The sequence below is a fragment of the Medicago sativa genome, chromosome 7 (genome assembly GCF_051527215.1).
Source record: "Medicago sativa cultivar Bolivia chromosome 7, Bolivia_mono, whole genome shotgun sequence".
Lineage (NCBI taxonomy): Eukaryota > Viridiplantae > Streptophyta > Magnoliopsida > Fabales > Fabaceae > Medicago > Medicago sativa.
Genome location: NC_140755.1, coordinates 74,491,083 through 74,508,598, shown reverse-complemented (window position 1 = coordinate 74,508,598; position 17,516 = coordinate 74,491,083). Strand labels below are relative to the sequence as shown.

The 17,516-nt window shown below is 35.0% G+C and overlaps 3 protein-coding genes across 7 annotated transcripts; all 3 read right to left on the bottom strand.

Moving 5' to 3' along the window:
• Positions 1-310: 310 nt before the first annotated feature.
• LOC146908414 (ZIP metal ion transporter family) lies at positions 311-4,891 on the bottom strand. The gene is made up of 6 exons (XM_085723243.1): positions 4,744-4,891; positions 3,830-4,479; positions 3,095-3,379; positions 2,061-2,189; positions 1,623-1,720; positions 311-1,426 (listed from the first exon to the last, which is right to left on the bottom strand). Exons 2-6 carry the CDS (start codon positions 4,301-4,303, stop codon positions 613-615), a joined length of 1,800 nt encoding a protein of 599 aa, XP_085579369.1. The 5' UTR covers positions 4,304-4,479; positions 4,744-4,891; the 3' UTR covers positions 311-612.
• Positions 4,892-6,333: 1,442 nt separating this feature from the next.
• LOC146908413 (pentatricopeptide repeat-containing protein At1g56690, mitochondrial-like) lies at positions 6,334-10,695 on the bottom strand. 5 transcript variants are annotated; one of them, XM_085723237.1, is made up of 4 exons: positions 8,214-10,695; positions 7,875-8,112; positions 7,581-7,776; positions 6,334-7,162 (listed from the first exon to the last, which is right to left on the bottom strand). In XM_085723237.1, the coding sequence occupies exon 1, from the start codon at positions 10,560-10,562 to the stop codon at positions 8,406-8,408; it is 2,157 nt and encodes a 718-aa protein (XP_085579363.1). In that variant the 5' UTR covers positions 10,563-10,695; the 3' UTR covers positions 6,334-7,162; positions 7,581-7,776; positions 7,875-8,112; positions 8,214-8,405. The 5 variants fall into 5 exon arrangements, with proteins under 5 accessions (XP_085579363.1, XP_085579365.1, XP_085579366.1 ...); XM_085723239.1 differs by having other exon boundaries at positions 7,581-7,633; XM_085723240.1 differs by having other exon boundaries at positions 7,581-7,646; positions 8,214-10,619.
• A 1,141-nt stretch (positions 10,696-11,836) lies between these two features.
• LOC146908412 (putative calcium-binding protein CML13) lies at positions 11,837-15,542 on the bottom strand. The gene is made up of 7 exons (XM_085723241.1): positions 15,493-15,542; positions 15,210-15,336; positions 15,080-15,116; positions 14,963-14,990; positions 14,361-14,513; positions 14,171-14,273; positions 11,837-12,162 (listed from the first exon to the last, which is right to left on the bottom strand). Exons 1-7 carry the CDS (start codon positions 15,493-15,495, stop codon positions 12,098-12,100), a joined length of 516 nt encoding a protein of 171 aa, XP_085579367.1. The 5' UTR covers positions 15,496-15,542; the 3' UTR covers positions 11,837-12,097.
• Between the last annotated feature and the right edge of the window lie 1,974 nt (positions 15,543-17,516).

Genomic DNA, 17,516 nt, shown 5'->3' with positions numbered 1-17,516 from the left:
CTCGTTTGAAGTGCCTAAGCCTCTTATCCTGTGGACCAACCACATGGCAGTCTTTCATTACTTTCCTATTATCAACTTGCAAGCAAATTTAAAAGGGAAATTACCACTTTTCTGCAGCAAGCGTTCTTTCACACTCATTAGGCATACTTTATTTGATTTTGATGTGTTTAATTACAAACATCGTCACAAATCTTCAACAAAACAAAACAAAAAGGAAACCAGGTGATTCATATATCAAAACTCACAAAATATTGGTTTAAGAAAATGTGCCTGCAACAGTCAAATATTGGTCTGTTTGTAAATAACCAGATGAGAGCCAGAAAAGGATAAAAGGGAATAATATGTCACACTTCTCAGTAGTGTTACACTGTTAAACAAATTCAGATCATGTGTAAAATTTATATACAAGTAAACACTAAAATATTACACATGGACAGGTTCTGAATGAAAACTTGGTCTTCTTGTGGATCTTCCACTTGACATTGCTGTTTCTAGTTTCTTTCTTCATTGAGAATCTCTTCAAATTTGTGCAACCATGCCTTGTGAGATCAAACTAAAGAAGTGGATGAACAATAATAACAGAGCAAGCAAGAAATACAGCATAGAATCGCCTTATCTAACAGCCTCTGGTGCAGAATTACAGTATGGTGTATGCAAGCAAACCAATCTAGTGAATGTTAGACATAAAGTGGCGAACGTAATACCTATAATAAGACCACAGGTGCTCTTCCGTTTATCCAAACTAAGTGCTCTTTTAATTACATTGCCAAAGCTAGGAATTAATCCACCACATGCAAGAACCATTATGTGATCAAGACCACTATAATCAATACCACTGAGAATAGCTCCAATTGCTGATATCGGGCCCATAAATCCAATTATGGCAGCTGCAGCAAGAGAACCATGCCAGCTATCGGTGGCTCCAAATATGCAGCTGGCCACAGCTGCACCACGAGGAAGACCGTGTAAAGAGACTGGAAGGACCATATGACGACCAAGTCCATATGCCTTTGGTGCAGCCACTCCCAATGCAAGTCCTTCAGCCACAGCGTGAAGAGCTACTGCACCACATGATATGAATGATTGAAGGGTGTGAATACTGAGCGGGAAGCCAGTGATTGTAGGTAAGTTATGGGCTGAGGTTTTTTTTGAAGTTGCAAGCTTCAATACACCGGAAGAAGATATATGGATCAAAGCAGCTCCCAATGCAAGAAGAGATGAGACAGGAACAAGTCCCATTTTTGAAGACAAAAGAAGCTGCACAGGTCGCCATGCACCAAGAACGAAGGCAATACCGCAAGCAATGCCCATGAGAAGAGCGTGCCTAAGATGAAAAGCAAGAGCAAATGCAACCAGAAAAATTCCGCCAAGTGATGGGCCTAGGCCAAAAAGTAATGAAACAAAGAAGCCAGATGCATCCTCAGAGCTGCAACAACGAAATCACAATTTAGGGAGAAAAGCTGAAAACTCTATCAGAAGAAGTAAAGAGAAATTCTGCACATTTCACTATATTTCAAATTTCAGCAGAACATGGATGATCAACACTATTCACCAAAGCAACAAACCCAAACAACAAAATTTATCCGATAATACAAAATGTACACACAAAAACACAAACTCACTTGTAATCATGACTGAAATTCTGAAACAAGGTGCTGAGAGCTTCCATAAATGCTACAGAAAGGGTAGCAGCTGATGCAACCTGTGAAGGCGAGGCTTCCTATAACCCAAAAGAAAAGAGAAAATGATATTAAATATATATGAAAAGACAATTTCATAAAAGTTAAAGGCAAGATAATAGCATAGAAATGTATGCGTGGCTCAAAGAGATGAAGTCCTGCAAATCCCATGAACAGAAGACAATATAAAAAGGTTAAGAAATACTCCAATCACCCCTTCCTTTAATAGCTTAATCTTTAAGGACTTGGTCTCAAAAAAACACAAGAATTAAAATAGTAAAGTTACAAAACAGTAAAATAAAAATTTACACCTCGAAAATGTTGTGGTAAACAAACAACATATCATAATAGCTTTGGTATAAAATTATAAAGGTAAATAACCTTGAATGCATCAGGAAGCACTTCAGCAATAACCATCCAAATCATGCATCCAGCAGCAAATCCCGTACAGAATGGAAGAAACTTGCTGAATGCATCCGCACAAATGAAAGAAGGAACAGCCACGATTGGCTGCATTAGTATTAAGAATAAGAGAGTTAGAGGCTATAGTCAAAGACAGTGACGACTGTATTAAACAAATAAACTGCATTTTACTAAAGAAGTGCTATGCTTCTACATGCTTACTTTTCTTTCCTGAATTAAACAAGGAAAACAAACCAAAACCGAACAACTAGAAGCGTGTATAAGGCTCTTGGTCAGTGTTCATGTCTGTAACATGTAGTCATATGAACATGAACTGATTAACAGTCTTAATTAGGCCAGACTAGCTTAAAGATAAAATTGCGTCACACAGTTACAACTAAAGCAACCTATATCAACCAAGTGATTGGGTTCAAGTGGTTAATGAGCTTCACCAAAGGACCGATCGTTCGGGAGAACCCGAGTTCGATTACTAGGTGAAACAATTCTTGGCCAGGCTATACTTACCCCACGGCCGAACTCCGGATTACCAAGGCCCCCTTCCCCTGGGAATCGGAGGGTTAACACCCATAAAAAACTATATTAGGCATACATTTAACCTAACATATATATATATATTGACTGGCAGTGAATCATGTTAAAAGTATATAACTAGCAGATATAAGAATGGTTTGGTGGTTGAGGTGGGGGAGTAAAGGAGTGGAGTGATAAGGCGGCCCAGTGATCTACCCCCACTCCCAAATAATACTAATTGAACTAAAGAAGACGAGCTACCCAATTATAAAACTAAATAGTGTCTTACAACCACAAACTACCCAATTATAACATTATTCATACAGACAATGTAATCATGAACATGAGCCTAACAACCAGTGGCAAAGGGGAGAGCAAAGGTTTATATAAAGTCAAAAAGGAAATCCTTCAAAGTGATGCTGACCAAAGTCAACAATTTTCTTCTGAACAATGTAGGATGTTAAAATTTAATTAGGATATACCTGCGGTAAAGATGTAATTACACTCCATAACATTGCATTCTGTGGAGAAACACCCCTTGATGCCAACACCATGCTCACAGCTAAACCCTCTGGTATGTTATGCACCGCAATAGCCAAGGTTACCAACAAGCCTTGACTAAAACCCTTTGAGCCAGCAAATGAGACCCCAACCCCCGATCCCTCTCCAAAAGAATGGAGAGTCATTATTCCAATAACAAGAACAACTTTTGTTGCATCAGCACCTTTTAAATCCAACATACTTACTTCTCCATATTGCTCAAGAAACTGAAATCCAAGAGACATGCAAGACAAAAGTGAGAATACTATAAATCTAAAATAGCCTCTACCAGTAAAGTAAGAATTACACAACAAAAATGCATCCCAAAAACATAGAAAATGAAAAGGCACTATACATGATACTTTTAGTAAATGATCAATTCATCAATTTTTCCAACATTCCTAGAGTACATTGGTAGGAAATTTTAGCAAAAATCAATACGACATGCAAATGTGACGTGAATAAGAAAACCATTCTCGATTTTGATGTTCATTTTTTTTTGACAAAAAGATCGCCAAGGATATAGAACTTATTTATATCAATGTAGTATCAAAACATAACAAGACATATATACATATATCAGTGCATAGAAGCACTGCTGCGATAAAACAGCAAATGCAGGTAACTACAGTAAGGAGAAAGAATGGCAGACAGAGAGCATGAAGAATCATCATCACCTTTTTACATAACCAAATAAAGACTCCACCAGCTAAAATTCCAGTAACAACCCAGCTTCCAGAACCATACTCCTGCCCTTCCTGTATCAAGTCAAAACTTGCAGCCAACATAACACCTGCAGCCATTCCATTACACAACCCAGCCCATTGCGGATCAAGCTCTACAAAGAAGAATGGCACTGCACCTAAACCAGTAGCAGCTGCCATCGCCAACGTAAACAATGCAACCGTTGAAACGGAAACTCTACTGCTTCCGCTCTTCCTATTACCATTCTCAACTTTTAAAGAACTCTCTACACCAGTGCCATCAATTACAGTGGATCCTACATCCTTATGTGGAGCAGCTCTTACCTTATTATGCAAAACTTCATTTTCTAATTCTGCATTCGAGTTTCCGATTACAAGAAAGCTCAAGAGTATAAACAACAAGGAAACACCTAACCTTAGCTTCAGATTTGGAGCCATGTACAACATAATCCCTCTATATGAAGGAAACTCTCTTTTATGCCAATAGCCCCAAATCAAAATTCACAAAAGCTACAGCTCCATTAGCTTCTATTGCATCAGATTAAATCATAAAGTGGTAGTTGATATTAAATCAAATCCCAGAAAAATGCAACTCAAATGCAATGAATTTATGATCAATCTAGCTGCAACAGATATAAAAAAAAAAATAACAAAGAATTATTAGAATTAGAAATGAATATATAAAATAAAATACCAATGACAGATACAAACAATATATGCAATAATAAGCAATTATCAATTTTGCATATACTCAAAAACCCAATTTTTGTTTACCAAAAAAAACCCAATTAAACCCTAAAAATCAGAAAAATATGAGCATTGTGATAAGAAAAATTGAAAATTGGGAATTGAAATGAATAGGAGAGGTAAAGGGAAAGGTGGCATACATGATTGATTGGAAGAAAAGGAGAAGAATTTGAAAACCCTAATTGGATTGGATTTATATAGTGAATTGATTGATTGGAAAGATAAAGAAATTTTGAGGAAGCAAAACCGGCGACTTTGCGCACGCAGAAACCGCTGCTGATTTACCTCAATGTGTCCATTCATACATTGCTCAATAAATAGCATTTACTTGTTTTTTTTTTATAAAACTTACCAAAAAGATATGTTTTTTTGGTCAAAAAGAACATAAGGTTCAATGATAACAAAAGAAATTAAGAGAAAAAAAAATAGAAATTAAGACAAATATTAATGTCTATTTTGATCATTATTGAGTCAGAAATAAATATTAATGTTTATTTTGGTCAAAAAGAAGAAAAATAAATTTCAAGTCAAAAATAAAAAGAAAAAATTAAGTTTTTTTGGTTGTAACTAAAACTAAGGTTCTTTAAGAACGTAGTTTTAGTTTTATTTGATGATAAAAAATTAGGTAAATTGAAATACAATATTGTGAACTTTGGTAAAAAAAAAAATACAATATTGTGAACTTATAAATATAATAATTCTGACCTTTTGAAAAGAAAATAGAATTGCATTCTAAAAAAAATTATGATCGTGTATTATAAATTAAAATTACCTTATGAAAAAAAATTATAAGTGTGATTGTAATTTTATACTGAACTGTATTTTTTTTTTAATAATATACTGAACTGTATTTTAATAATATAATTATGAATCTATCATATTCTAACCATGTCAAAAGACACATATACTCATTTATTTAAAAATCTATTTATAAACTATAAATACACATATTTAATCAAATTTTCCCAAAATAAGTTTTTTTTAGGCCCAGAATAAGTTGAATCCAATACAACTACTATTAACTTAAGCAGATGCGAGTAATATGAGTAAAAATATATAGGCATGAGTATTTATTTATTTATTTTTAAAAAAGAATAGTTAAAAAAGTCTTATTTATTTGTGACTCCGTCCATATTTAATAACAGACAAAAAGAGTAAAAGCAACCAAAAAAATTACCTGTTAAGAAAATTCTTTTTTTTTAATAAAGAAAAATCATTAAATTGACCCAATACCATAATGCAGATAAATCTACTAGATTAGTGGTGGATTGATATATGATCCATGTATAAATGTTGGATCGATTGGTGGTTGTGTGTTGGTATATCCAACGGGTATATTTACGATATTGCAAAAAGAAATGATATTTGTACAATTATTTTAAAACAACTTTTGTTGCAACTCTATTTCATACTCTCATTATATTTTTTTTATTTTTAAACAAGTATATTCTTTTTATTTTTAAACAACCTTTTTATGGGACAATATATAGGAGACAAAATTTCTTTTCTTTTCTTACCTTACCTTTTTTGTTAGAAAAAAACAGTAGCATATGATACTGCAAAACCTAAACTCAAAATACTGATATTTTCTCCTCGAGAAATTTAAAATTTTGTTTTATTTGTCGCTAAGTATTCAGTATTTGTAAAGAGAAAAATGTTAATTTCCTATTTATTATTTGACAAATATTAACTAATATTCTCAATACATTGATTAAAGAAATACAAATAAGTTTACCAAAAAAATATTAATTACACAAAATAAATTTAAAACTGTGTCTCAATCCCAATTGAATCATATACTCCTACGTTCTAGATTACACAACAATCTCACTTTCATTCCCTACCATTACACTACAGACAGCAAAAATAATCAGCTCAAACTGATATCAGGAACCACTAAAGATGAAGGCTTTTGGGTTCTTAGTGTATGTGCTGGGACAAACAGTGAGTTGGCATTATCATGGTGACAAGGTGATTTTGTTAAAGCTCCAAAGTACAATTTATGTCAAAATCGTTGTGGTTCACCGTGATTCTACCATTCTCACAGTAAATCCAAACATGGATGTCCCACAACATCAACTTTCTTTGACACATGACCTCTCCTATCATATATAATGCTGATGATGCAACTTTGCAATCATAAAATGAAATATATGGGAAAGAACTACAAGTTCCTAGAAGCTTTTCAACAATATTTTCCAAGCTCCACCACCACACCCCATTCATGGTTTCTTCTGTGTTGTCATGACAACAACTGAGTACCAAAGTTATAAACGTCTCAACACAATCTGACAACAGTTAGGAACCTATTATGCTGTCTACAATGGAGAATATCATGCTAGATTGATCACTATTTTATGAATAACTGTCCCAATCAAATTATTTAGCCGGACCACACGAGGAGATTGTCTTTCCCTTTCTTTCCAAGCCGGGGTAAATTCTACTTTAACGAGTGCTTAAAACACATCTAAGGTCATACAAAATTCTGTCCTAATATCATCTTTGATGGAATTAAATCCTATCTTGTATCATCAAGAGTCAACCATTTTTTCCAATTTTCTGCATAAAAAACCAAAATATATTATATTATGCATTATATTCCATCCCAGTGACTGAGAAATTCTTGTGCAGGCTAGTTTATTTAAGTTGTGTACAGCTAAGCTAATTATTAATTATATACCACCACCACACCATTTGTATTAAATAATAGTAGATCATTTTGTGCCAAACAACTCATATTTAAAATAATTACGTGCCTAACAAGTTGCCTAGACTTTCTAGTTTGAAAATTTGATAGAAGTTAAAAATATAGAATCGCTGACAACTTTACAGTAATAGACTCGTCCCTATATTGTCACGGGATCAAGGCAACATCTTAGTGCTAAAGTTAATCCCTCAAATCAGATGGGAGCAAACCACTCTGCTGTCTAAATTCTAAAATGGAAAATATCATGCCGAAATAACAAGCCATATTCACCTGATCTGACACTATTGCCCAATGATGGTACATATTGAAGTCTGACACAATACCTACAAAGACCTCCTGAATTTAAAAAAATAAAATAAAAAATCCATGAAACACTTTGCAGGCAATTGATGCAATTATCAGGAGTGCTTTTACCAAAAATAGTAATCTTAATAATCTGGTAAATCAATTATCTCTCTAAGCACACCTGTGTAATAAAAAAAGGATGCATAAAAGTCTTGTGCAGTTTGAAATCATGCCTTGCCAGGGTGGAACTAAGAAGGGAAAACAACCAAATGAAGTTACCTTGCAATCAATAGTCTTCCTCTGATATAGGTTGCAACTCCACCAAGAGCTCCAGAAACACGGCTCTGTGGTGTAAGGGTTTACGAGTTAGTACACCACATACCAGTTTGAAAGCTTCACAAAATATAACCTCCTTGGACAACATTAGGTGAGCAGTTAAAATTGTACTCAGTATCAACTGCTAGTTCTTTGAAAATGAATGCTTTCCTTCCATCTATTTCAATGCAAATATTCGAGGCTGCAAAAAGCATAACCGTTAGATCCATTCTTTTGATAATTATCGCAAATGATGCTGTCAGTGTCGGGATAATGTTCACAATGTGGTACAACAGTACTTACTATTGTATGTTACAGGTGTGTAGTTTTCAAGTGAAAAGCTCAAATGTATTATGGAGTTTCTGCTTGATTGTTAAATACAGCCCATTGAAGTGGATAGTATCTCATCCCATCATGCTTGGGAGCAAAGCAACCCTCTACTCCAACTCCAACAGCTTATTCAAATCTGAGACCAAATGTAACTGTTTCCAGGAACTACCAAAAGTCCTTGCAAGAACAGGAACCATCTTTAAAATGGTGAAATCTATTGGCATCTCTTAAAATGATCTCCCTACCGGTGACTTTTGCGATCAGTTTGATCGCAGAATGACAATCACCACAAACTCGCAAATTTTTCATGACTCTAATTGGCATCCCTTCGGGCACTTTTAGAAGTCCATATGCTACAGCTAGTCTTTCACTATGATAACCTAAGCTATGTGTCTTCTCTTCCTCATCCACGTCATGAAGCACAAAGCTACCATCGGGACAGTAACCAGCTTCCCTTAAAAACCCACTTAGCTTTTCCAACATTTGTGTGATCATATGCTGCTCAGGGTGGCTCTTGCTGTCTCCCCCGGTGAACATATGCACCTTCTTCTCCACCTCAATCCAACTACAGCCAGGAAATTTGATGACTCTCCTATTTATCTTTTTCCTAAGTACTTCAACATCCCTCCATCTTCCTTTGGTTGCATACATATGTGAGAGCAAGACATACGGCCCAGCATTTTTGGGCTCTAGCTTTGCAAGTTTCTCTACTGCAACTTCAGCCAAATCCAGCTTCATATGGTTTCTGCAAGCACCTAACAATGCACCCCAAACAATAGCATCTGGTTCCATTGGCATCTTTTCTACTAGTTCCATTGCCTCATCAACCCGGCCTGCTCGGCCTAGCAAATCAACCATACAAGCATAGTGTTCAATTCCTGGTTCCACTTGATAAGTGCATTTCATTGTTTCAAAAATTTTGAACCCTTCTTTCACTTTGCCGCTGTAGCTACAAGCTGAAAGAACTCCAATGAAGGTAACCTCGTCTGGCTGAACTCCAGACGAGCACATATCATGGAAAACATTTAAAGCTTCCTCTCCCAACCCATGTTGGGAATAACCAGTGATCATAGAATTCCACATAACGACATCCTTAAACGGAAACCTATTAAAAATCCTTTTTGCTCTAACAAGATCACCAGACTTAACATACATCGTAATCAACACCGAGGCAACATATAAATCTTGATCAAATTCAGACCTCACCAACCTAGCATGAACCTGCCTGCCATGATCAAGGCTAGCTAAACTGGCACACACAGAAAGAACACTGATCATCGAAGGGAAATTCAATGCAACCCCTTCCCTTTGCATCCTAGCAAACAAACCCAAAGCTTCCAAGTCAAACCCTTTCCTCTCACACACTTTAATCATAGCATTCCAAGTTCCCTCATCCCTTTCCTTCATTCCCTCAAACATCATCCTAGCTCTATGCATCTCCCCAGCAAGTCCAAACTGTAAGATCATCTCATTACAAGCAACAATCCACTTCACTGGCATCGCTTCAAAAAGCTCAAAAGCCTCCTTCATCCTCCCACTCTGAGTATACCCCATAAGCATAACCGTCCAAGACACCTCATTTCTTTCCGGCATCACCTCAAAAAGCTTCCTTGCAACATCAACCCTCCCATTCTTTGCATACCCAGAAACCATAGTAGTCCAAGTAAACACATTCCTCACCTTCATTTCATCAAACAGTTCACGAGCTTCATCCAAACGACCCACCTGACAATACCCACCAATCATATTAGTAACCACCACAACATCCTTCTCCGGAATCATATCAAACAGTTTCTTCGCATCATCAATACGAGATTCCTTCAACAACCCACCAATCATAACAGTCCACGACACCACATTCCTATGCGGCATCTCCCAAAACAGCTTCTCAGCTTCCTCCACCATACCCTCTTGAACATAGCCCCTAACCATGGATGTCCACGACACCACATTTCGTTCAGGCATTGCATCAAACACCTTCCTAGCATCACCAACCATTCCATTCTTCACATAACCCGATATCATACCATTAAAGGAAACAGTGTTTCTTTGCGGCATTTGATCAAACAGAAGAAGGGCATCACGAGGTTTGTGAGATTCAAAGTAAGCGGCGACCATGGCGTTCCAGGAAGCGATGGTTCTTTGTGGCAATGGCGTATTGTCGAACACCTTACGTGCATTGTGTATATCACCGATGCGACCATAACGTGAAATGGCGGTAGTGTTGCTGCAGAGTGATCTTGCTTGCACCATGCGACAACGTAGAGTTGCGGCGTAACCATAACCCATGTGTGTGTAATGTAACCTACGAGCGCAAAACATGCACTTTTATAATCTAGTGTCGACTATAGAATATATGCTATGCTTGGTTGAAAATATTAATTTCAATGCACACGGTAAGTGAAGTAAGCATAAAGTTTTTTTTTTTTTTTTTTTTTTACGGAAATATAAAGTTTTTTATACAATGATGTGTTGCCGCATCATTTAATATGTGTTTGAAAACACATGATTTATGTATGTGTAAAATAATTTTACATCGACGGTGTATACAAATTAAATCATACTTTCTATAGAAATGAGAGTGTGTTCTTCATCAAGATCTCATGTTCGATTCTTTCTGATGTTAATTTTGGTGGGTTAATTTACCTTTTTTAAAAAAATCATACTTTCTAACACTATTTTCGATGACTTTTTCACCAACGTAAAAAAAATTACATGATTTGATGAAATTATCATAATTTAATAAAATTGATTTGAATTAAAACTAATAGAGATACTCTAGCATCAAAGGTGTTCAAAGCTAAATGTTTCTCTAAAAAGTATTTCTTGGAGGTTAATCTATGCTACAATCCAAGTTGTGTGGAGTATCATCTACGCTTCTCATGCTGTTATCAAGGAGAATTTACATTACAAAGGTGTTGATTGTCCACTTGATTGTCTTCAATGGGATCGAGGGATTGAGGATGTTTGGCACTGTTTTAGTTGTTGTGATGCAAAGAATGTTTGGGAGGAATCGGGTTTGCGACTCTTGATCGATACCACGTTGGCAGGTGGTGATGGGGCAGCGACAATAGTGTTTAATTTGTTGTGTAACAATTTAGATTACAGCACTCCTTTGTTATGATGTATTGGTGTATATGGAAAAGAAGGAACGGGAAGGTGTGGGAGAATTCTGCAAAACCAGATCAGATTTTAGTAATGCACACGTTGAGCATTTTGAACAACTGGTAGCGAGTAGCGAAGACGTGACATAATCTATCAAAATATCAGATCTAGTGTGGAGCAGCATAATCAGATTTGATCTCGGACAGATTTAGGATTGTTAAAGTGTAATGTTAATGCAGCTTTATTCAATGATTCTAATATATTTGGAGGTTGTATGTGCATTTCAAACGACATAAGGAAAAATATGGGTATTATAGAGTTCCTCCTCATGAAGCTGAATGCATAAGTGTGTTACTTGCTCTGGAATGGTTGTCGGAGTTGGGCCTATCACAAGTTGTTATTGAATCCGACAAGCATTAAGTTGTTACAACTTACAAGTATAAATGGAGACAATGTTTCTCCTATGATCGGAGATAAGATACACACTGATATTTGTATCATTGAAATTTAAACTTCAGAATAAATAGATTATATCTACTGTTCCCAGTTGCATTTGGTCCAAACAGAACATCTAAATTCAGACATACATCAATGCTCACAGGTGACGCAAAATCATAACATTTGATTCATATTTCTTATCAAAATAAATAACATTTGATCATTCCTACAATTTGCACAATAACACAAGTATAACTTCATCCAATATATATGTAATCAAGCCAGCCAAAGCTAACTACTCGATGTAGATATGACTAGTGACGGTAGCCTGTTGTGTTCATCATCATGATGAACTCCTCTGGATCAACCTCTCGATCATCTGCATATTATAAAACAACAAATGTTGTCTAAATAATATCTCACAAACATGGGAAGATATTACCAATCCTAACGCAAGAAAAAATTCAACACACAAAAAGAGTATGGTATAACTATAACACGTTGAACTCCCCTTAAGAATTTTTATGAAACCAATGCAAACCCCCCGTTTAGTTTCAAACTGACAAACTACTCATTTTTCAATAAATGTTTTATGGGATATACAATTCAGGAACCTATTGTAATCATAGGAACCAGAAAAACCACAGGACATAACAAGTAGTACAAGCAGGGAAAGTGTATGGGGGAAAGAGAGAAAGAACACTGTTATTCCTGCAATGGAGAGAAAATAAGGCAAATAAACCAGTTTCCCCTCACAAGTCACAACTAAGAGACTCAGTTGTTGCCTACTAATCCAAAATGCCTATACAAATGTGCAGAACCTGCTAATTAACCTCTAACTCCCAAATTGCCATTGTAACTGACCTTTGACCGACCAAATAGCACCCTATTGTTTATTCTACCTTGATTTCCAGCTAAATCGCATGTCCAAGTCCTACGCATCGTGTGTATTGTACACAAAAATTATAAGTTCCAGGTGATATGGCTGTGAACCTATTCTATACTTTAATCTATTATAGCTCTGTTTGCAGCCTTTTAACTTTGTTTTTTATGGGGAAGTAGTGAACAATTTACTGCAGAGTCCTTCCCCGCTACCATATGGCAGAACATATCCTTCAGCAGGAACGCTAAACTTTTTTTTTTATAAACTAAACTAACCCACCCAAATTGGCACCGGGGAGAATCGAACATGTGACCTAGAGGAGGAGCACACTCTAGGATCCCAAGCCAACACCATCAGGCCAACCGAAGTGGGTTATGAACGCTAAACTTATCATAGAAAAGGTGGTTGGGCCTAACACAACCCCACAAAAGCGGCTTGTGAGGTGAGGATTGCCCCCACTTATAAACACATTGTCAGGCCATCACCTATCCGAAGTGGGACTCTTAACACACCCCCTCACGACCAGCACTATTAGGCTTGGTTCGTGGACATAAATGGTGGGTGGCCTGATAGCGGAAACCTGATAGCAGGTGGCCCAATGGATCTTGGAGAGGCTCTGATACCATCTTAAGACTGAAAATATGTTTTACTATATCATATTATGTGGGGAGAATGTACATTTATATGGGTAGGAGTCTCCTAGTTAACCCCTAATTAATAAAGAAGATTAATCAATACAATCAATACAATAAATAGTGAAGTTAAAACTATACAGTCACAACTTTTCAATATCTCAACAACTTAAAAGGCAACTTCTGAATATGAGTTACTACATCAACCTTAGGGATTATATATATATATTTTTTGCTTCAAACTAATATATTTTAACAATGGACTTACTACTGTAACTTGCAAGATGGAGTGGATTTTGATTATTTTGCTTCAAAAGCAAATTCTGTGTTTGTTTTATCATTGCAATAATGTTCCTAACAACTTACTTTCGGACATTTTGGGAGATCTAAGTCCACCAGCAAATATTACCTTAAGGTACTCTAATTAAAATATACTCCATGCAATGCAACCATATATCAGATTCCCTCTCTATAGCTCAAATTATGTTCATAGTATTCCAATCATTATGTTTACTTTTTATCTAATATGATTCATTTTTATTGTCAGGATTAAACTATCATTAGTTGTAATACCTTCGATGTTTACATGAATGTCTTATCATTTATTTTTTCTTATGTCAAAATTATAAGTGTCCGAAACTACGTGAGTACTAAAACATGACCCAATGCGCACTATACTTTCAATGTAGAAAATCACAGATTTAAAGTTCAAACCAATGATACTATTATTTCTTATACACTATGTTAGCATAACCTAAAACACACATATCTCCACCCAGCTCACCGTAGAATGATATACAAATACGCCATGTGAGATGTAAAATTTTTACTAAAAAGTTAGAACTAGCAAGGATATGTTTGTGGAAACTTACTATTTTGGTCTGCTTCATCAACCATCTCCTGAATCTCTCTATCAGTAAAATTTTGACCTAACTCTTTTGCAATCCGCTTGATATCCGATGCCGATATCTTACCCTACAATACAGTGACCACAAAAATACAATGAGAATCAATAAGAAGCAATACTAATGATGTATAGTAGAGAAGATATCTGATATTCACATTTTTGTCTTGATCAATAATATGGAAAGCTTTCATGAGCTCCTCTTTAGTGTCTCTTTCTCCTATTTTGGCCGTCATCATGTGCTCAAATTCATCATAGTCGATTGCTCCACTCCCATCCCTGTCGACATCTGCTATCATTTGCTCAATTTGCTGAAATGACACAATGGATGATCTATTAGAGAGAATGCATATAAAACTTTAACAAAGAATAACATCACAAAATCCTGACAATATTGTACATAATCTATTACTATTCTACAATCAAATTTCATTAGCCATTGAATCCCTATCTCTAAATTAGTATAAGAACAACCATAGCTAAATGCTACAACAATAAAAGAGGTATCACAGAGAAAGGGAATTGGCTTCATTGCTCGTGATATTTACACAAAAGACTAGGAATTATTTTCCTTGGCAACGGTCAATGGATGAAATAATTAAAATCTGTAAACTATGCTCAATTGTATGAAAATTGAATGAAAGTACTTAGATATTATCAAATAACAAGATGTACTTGTTACTTTCCCAAACATAAACATTAATTACCGCGACAACATAATATGCAACGAGTGGTTATAAAAAGGGGCAGAGGGGGGTACCTCTTCAGTCATCTCAAATCCAAGGGCCCTACAAAGATAAGAATAAGATGTATGTTATGAAAACAACATGCCCAATTATTATGAAAAACATTTTAACCTTGTGAATAACAACAATACCTCATAGCAACATTAAGCTCCTTGGCATCAATAGTACCTAAAAATCATTAAACAAAGTATTAGTATGGTATAAAGAGGAGATCAAGAATATTTTTGACTACATGGTTATTGTTGATGGTAAAGTGTAAACCTGAGCCATCAGTGTCGAATAATTCAAAAGCTTCTTTAATCTCTTGTCTCTTCTGTTGCGTCAAATGATGTTTTCCTCTTTGTTTGTTGTTGAATCTTCTGGAATCTCCTCTAAGTATAGAAGATGACTGATAACAAAATTGCACATCAAATCAAAAGACAGTTCTTGATCAAGGGAATCTACTCTAATAGTTTAAAGATAAAATTTGCAAAATTAATAATAATGACTAAAGATCATGATCTGTTAGTTTGATTGAAAAATAAGAACAGCAGAGAGATCGTACCATTGTGGAACTAGGGCAGCAATTCACGATTTGGAAATTGGAACAAAGTCTAAACAGAATCTTTGCCTTCGATTTTGTCAAATAAATAGTAGCACAAAACTTAGATGTTTTTTTTTTTTTGATAACAAGAGGGCCGAAGCCCGAAAGAAAGCAACTACCGCTTCACAAGACGCGGAGTTGAAATGCCAAGAAAGTCTGCTACATAAAGAGATCTAATCTGAGCGGGACATTGCTCATACAAAATCAAAGAAAAACCACTATCACAAGCCATATTCGCCAACGCATCTGCACAAGCGTTGGCTTCTCTAAAGGAGTGACGAACTTGAACTTAAATAGTAGCACAAAACTTAGATGTTGGATACGTACGGTTATTATCCAATAAAAACATGACAGCTGGACTACTTCTAATTTATTTATTTTCTTTATTGAAGGACTAATTTTTTTAAGTTCCACTTTTTTTTTATTTTTTTTATTTTTTTTACATTTGGAATGATCCCACATTGACATCTTTCATGAGAGGGATGATGTGTGAGTTGGATGAATAGGGTGTCCACACCAATATATTTTATTTGTATTTTCATCAATAACAACTATCATCTCTTGTAAAAAAAAAAAAAAATATCATCTAAATTATTCTATTACGGTCAAGATTTTCAACAGTTTTAGTCGCGATAATGCATCTTCGTCCTTAACCATAATTTATCGGGTTTTTCAAATACTCATTAATGACATCTAAATTGTGTTCAAATATATGTAGAGTAAAATTAATTTGAATGGATATACACTGACAACGATGTAAAATGGTTTTACATCATCGTCTAATATGAATTCATTGTATAGGTCATGTAAGTATATTTGTAATTTCTTTTAATATAACCAACAAAAAATTAATTATATTTTTCATCAAAATAAAATAATTTTTTTTTGTCAAGTAATTTAGTGGACGGAATAAAATATTTCGGTAAAGAAAAATATTATGTTAATTTTAAATTATTTTAAGAATTATATTATCATTGTTGCCAAAGTAAATTAATTTCAAATTATCTTCATTTCAATAAAAGTAAACTGAAGTTAAGTGAATAAAATAGTTGTTTCTAGCTCAACTTGTAAATGCCTATATTGCTAGATTGAATACCTTTACTTGGATTCGAATTTAAAACCTAAGTTGTACATGTGAATTTTAGATGATAATTGTCATTTTATCTGCATACAAAAAAAAAAAAAATGGTTACCACCTCGCCACCTCGATTTGATAGACTTTTTTTTTGTCAAGTAGCCTAGTGGCTAGAATTCACCTTATAAGGTGAATAAGTGAGGTGTCCAGGGTTCGAACCCCGACCCCTGCATATAATAATGCATTGTCCTACCAGCTGAGTTATGCTCACGGGACCGATTTGATAGACTTTATCATTACAAATATTATCCAACGCAATTATAATTCAGCTGGGTGACCACCTTATAGATCATCCCTCCCAACCATTTTATAGTTCAATCATCACCTTACTTTATCCCCAAAGTGACCATAAAGAGTATTAGTGTTATTGGTTAAAAAGAATGATGCAGTATGAGATTGAGAGTGAACTAAAGAAATTGAATAAAATGATCATTAAAAATATGTACTCCCTCCGTCCCGGAATAACTGACCCATTTTCTAAAAAAAAGTGTCCCAAAATAACTGATCCATTTCAATTTTCAATACAACTTTCATCATTCTCAATACAATATAACACTAAATAATACTACTTTTATCATTCCCAATACAATATATTCCACTTTCCCCTTTATTTATACATTTTTCTTAATATGTGTGAAAAACAAAATTGTGTCAATTAAATTGGGACGGAGGTAGTATCATTTACCTATGATAGATGATATTTTAGATTAGCTGACACCAGTGGCACTGTTTTGTAAGATATACACCCTCCGGTCACTAATATAAACAAAAGTTTGATTTCTAGATTCATTCATTAAATGACGTATGTAATCTATAATAAAGACTACATACGTCATTTAATGAATGAATC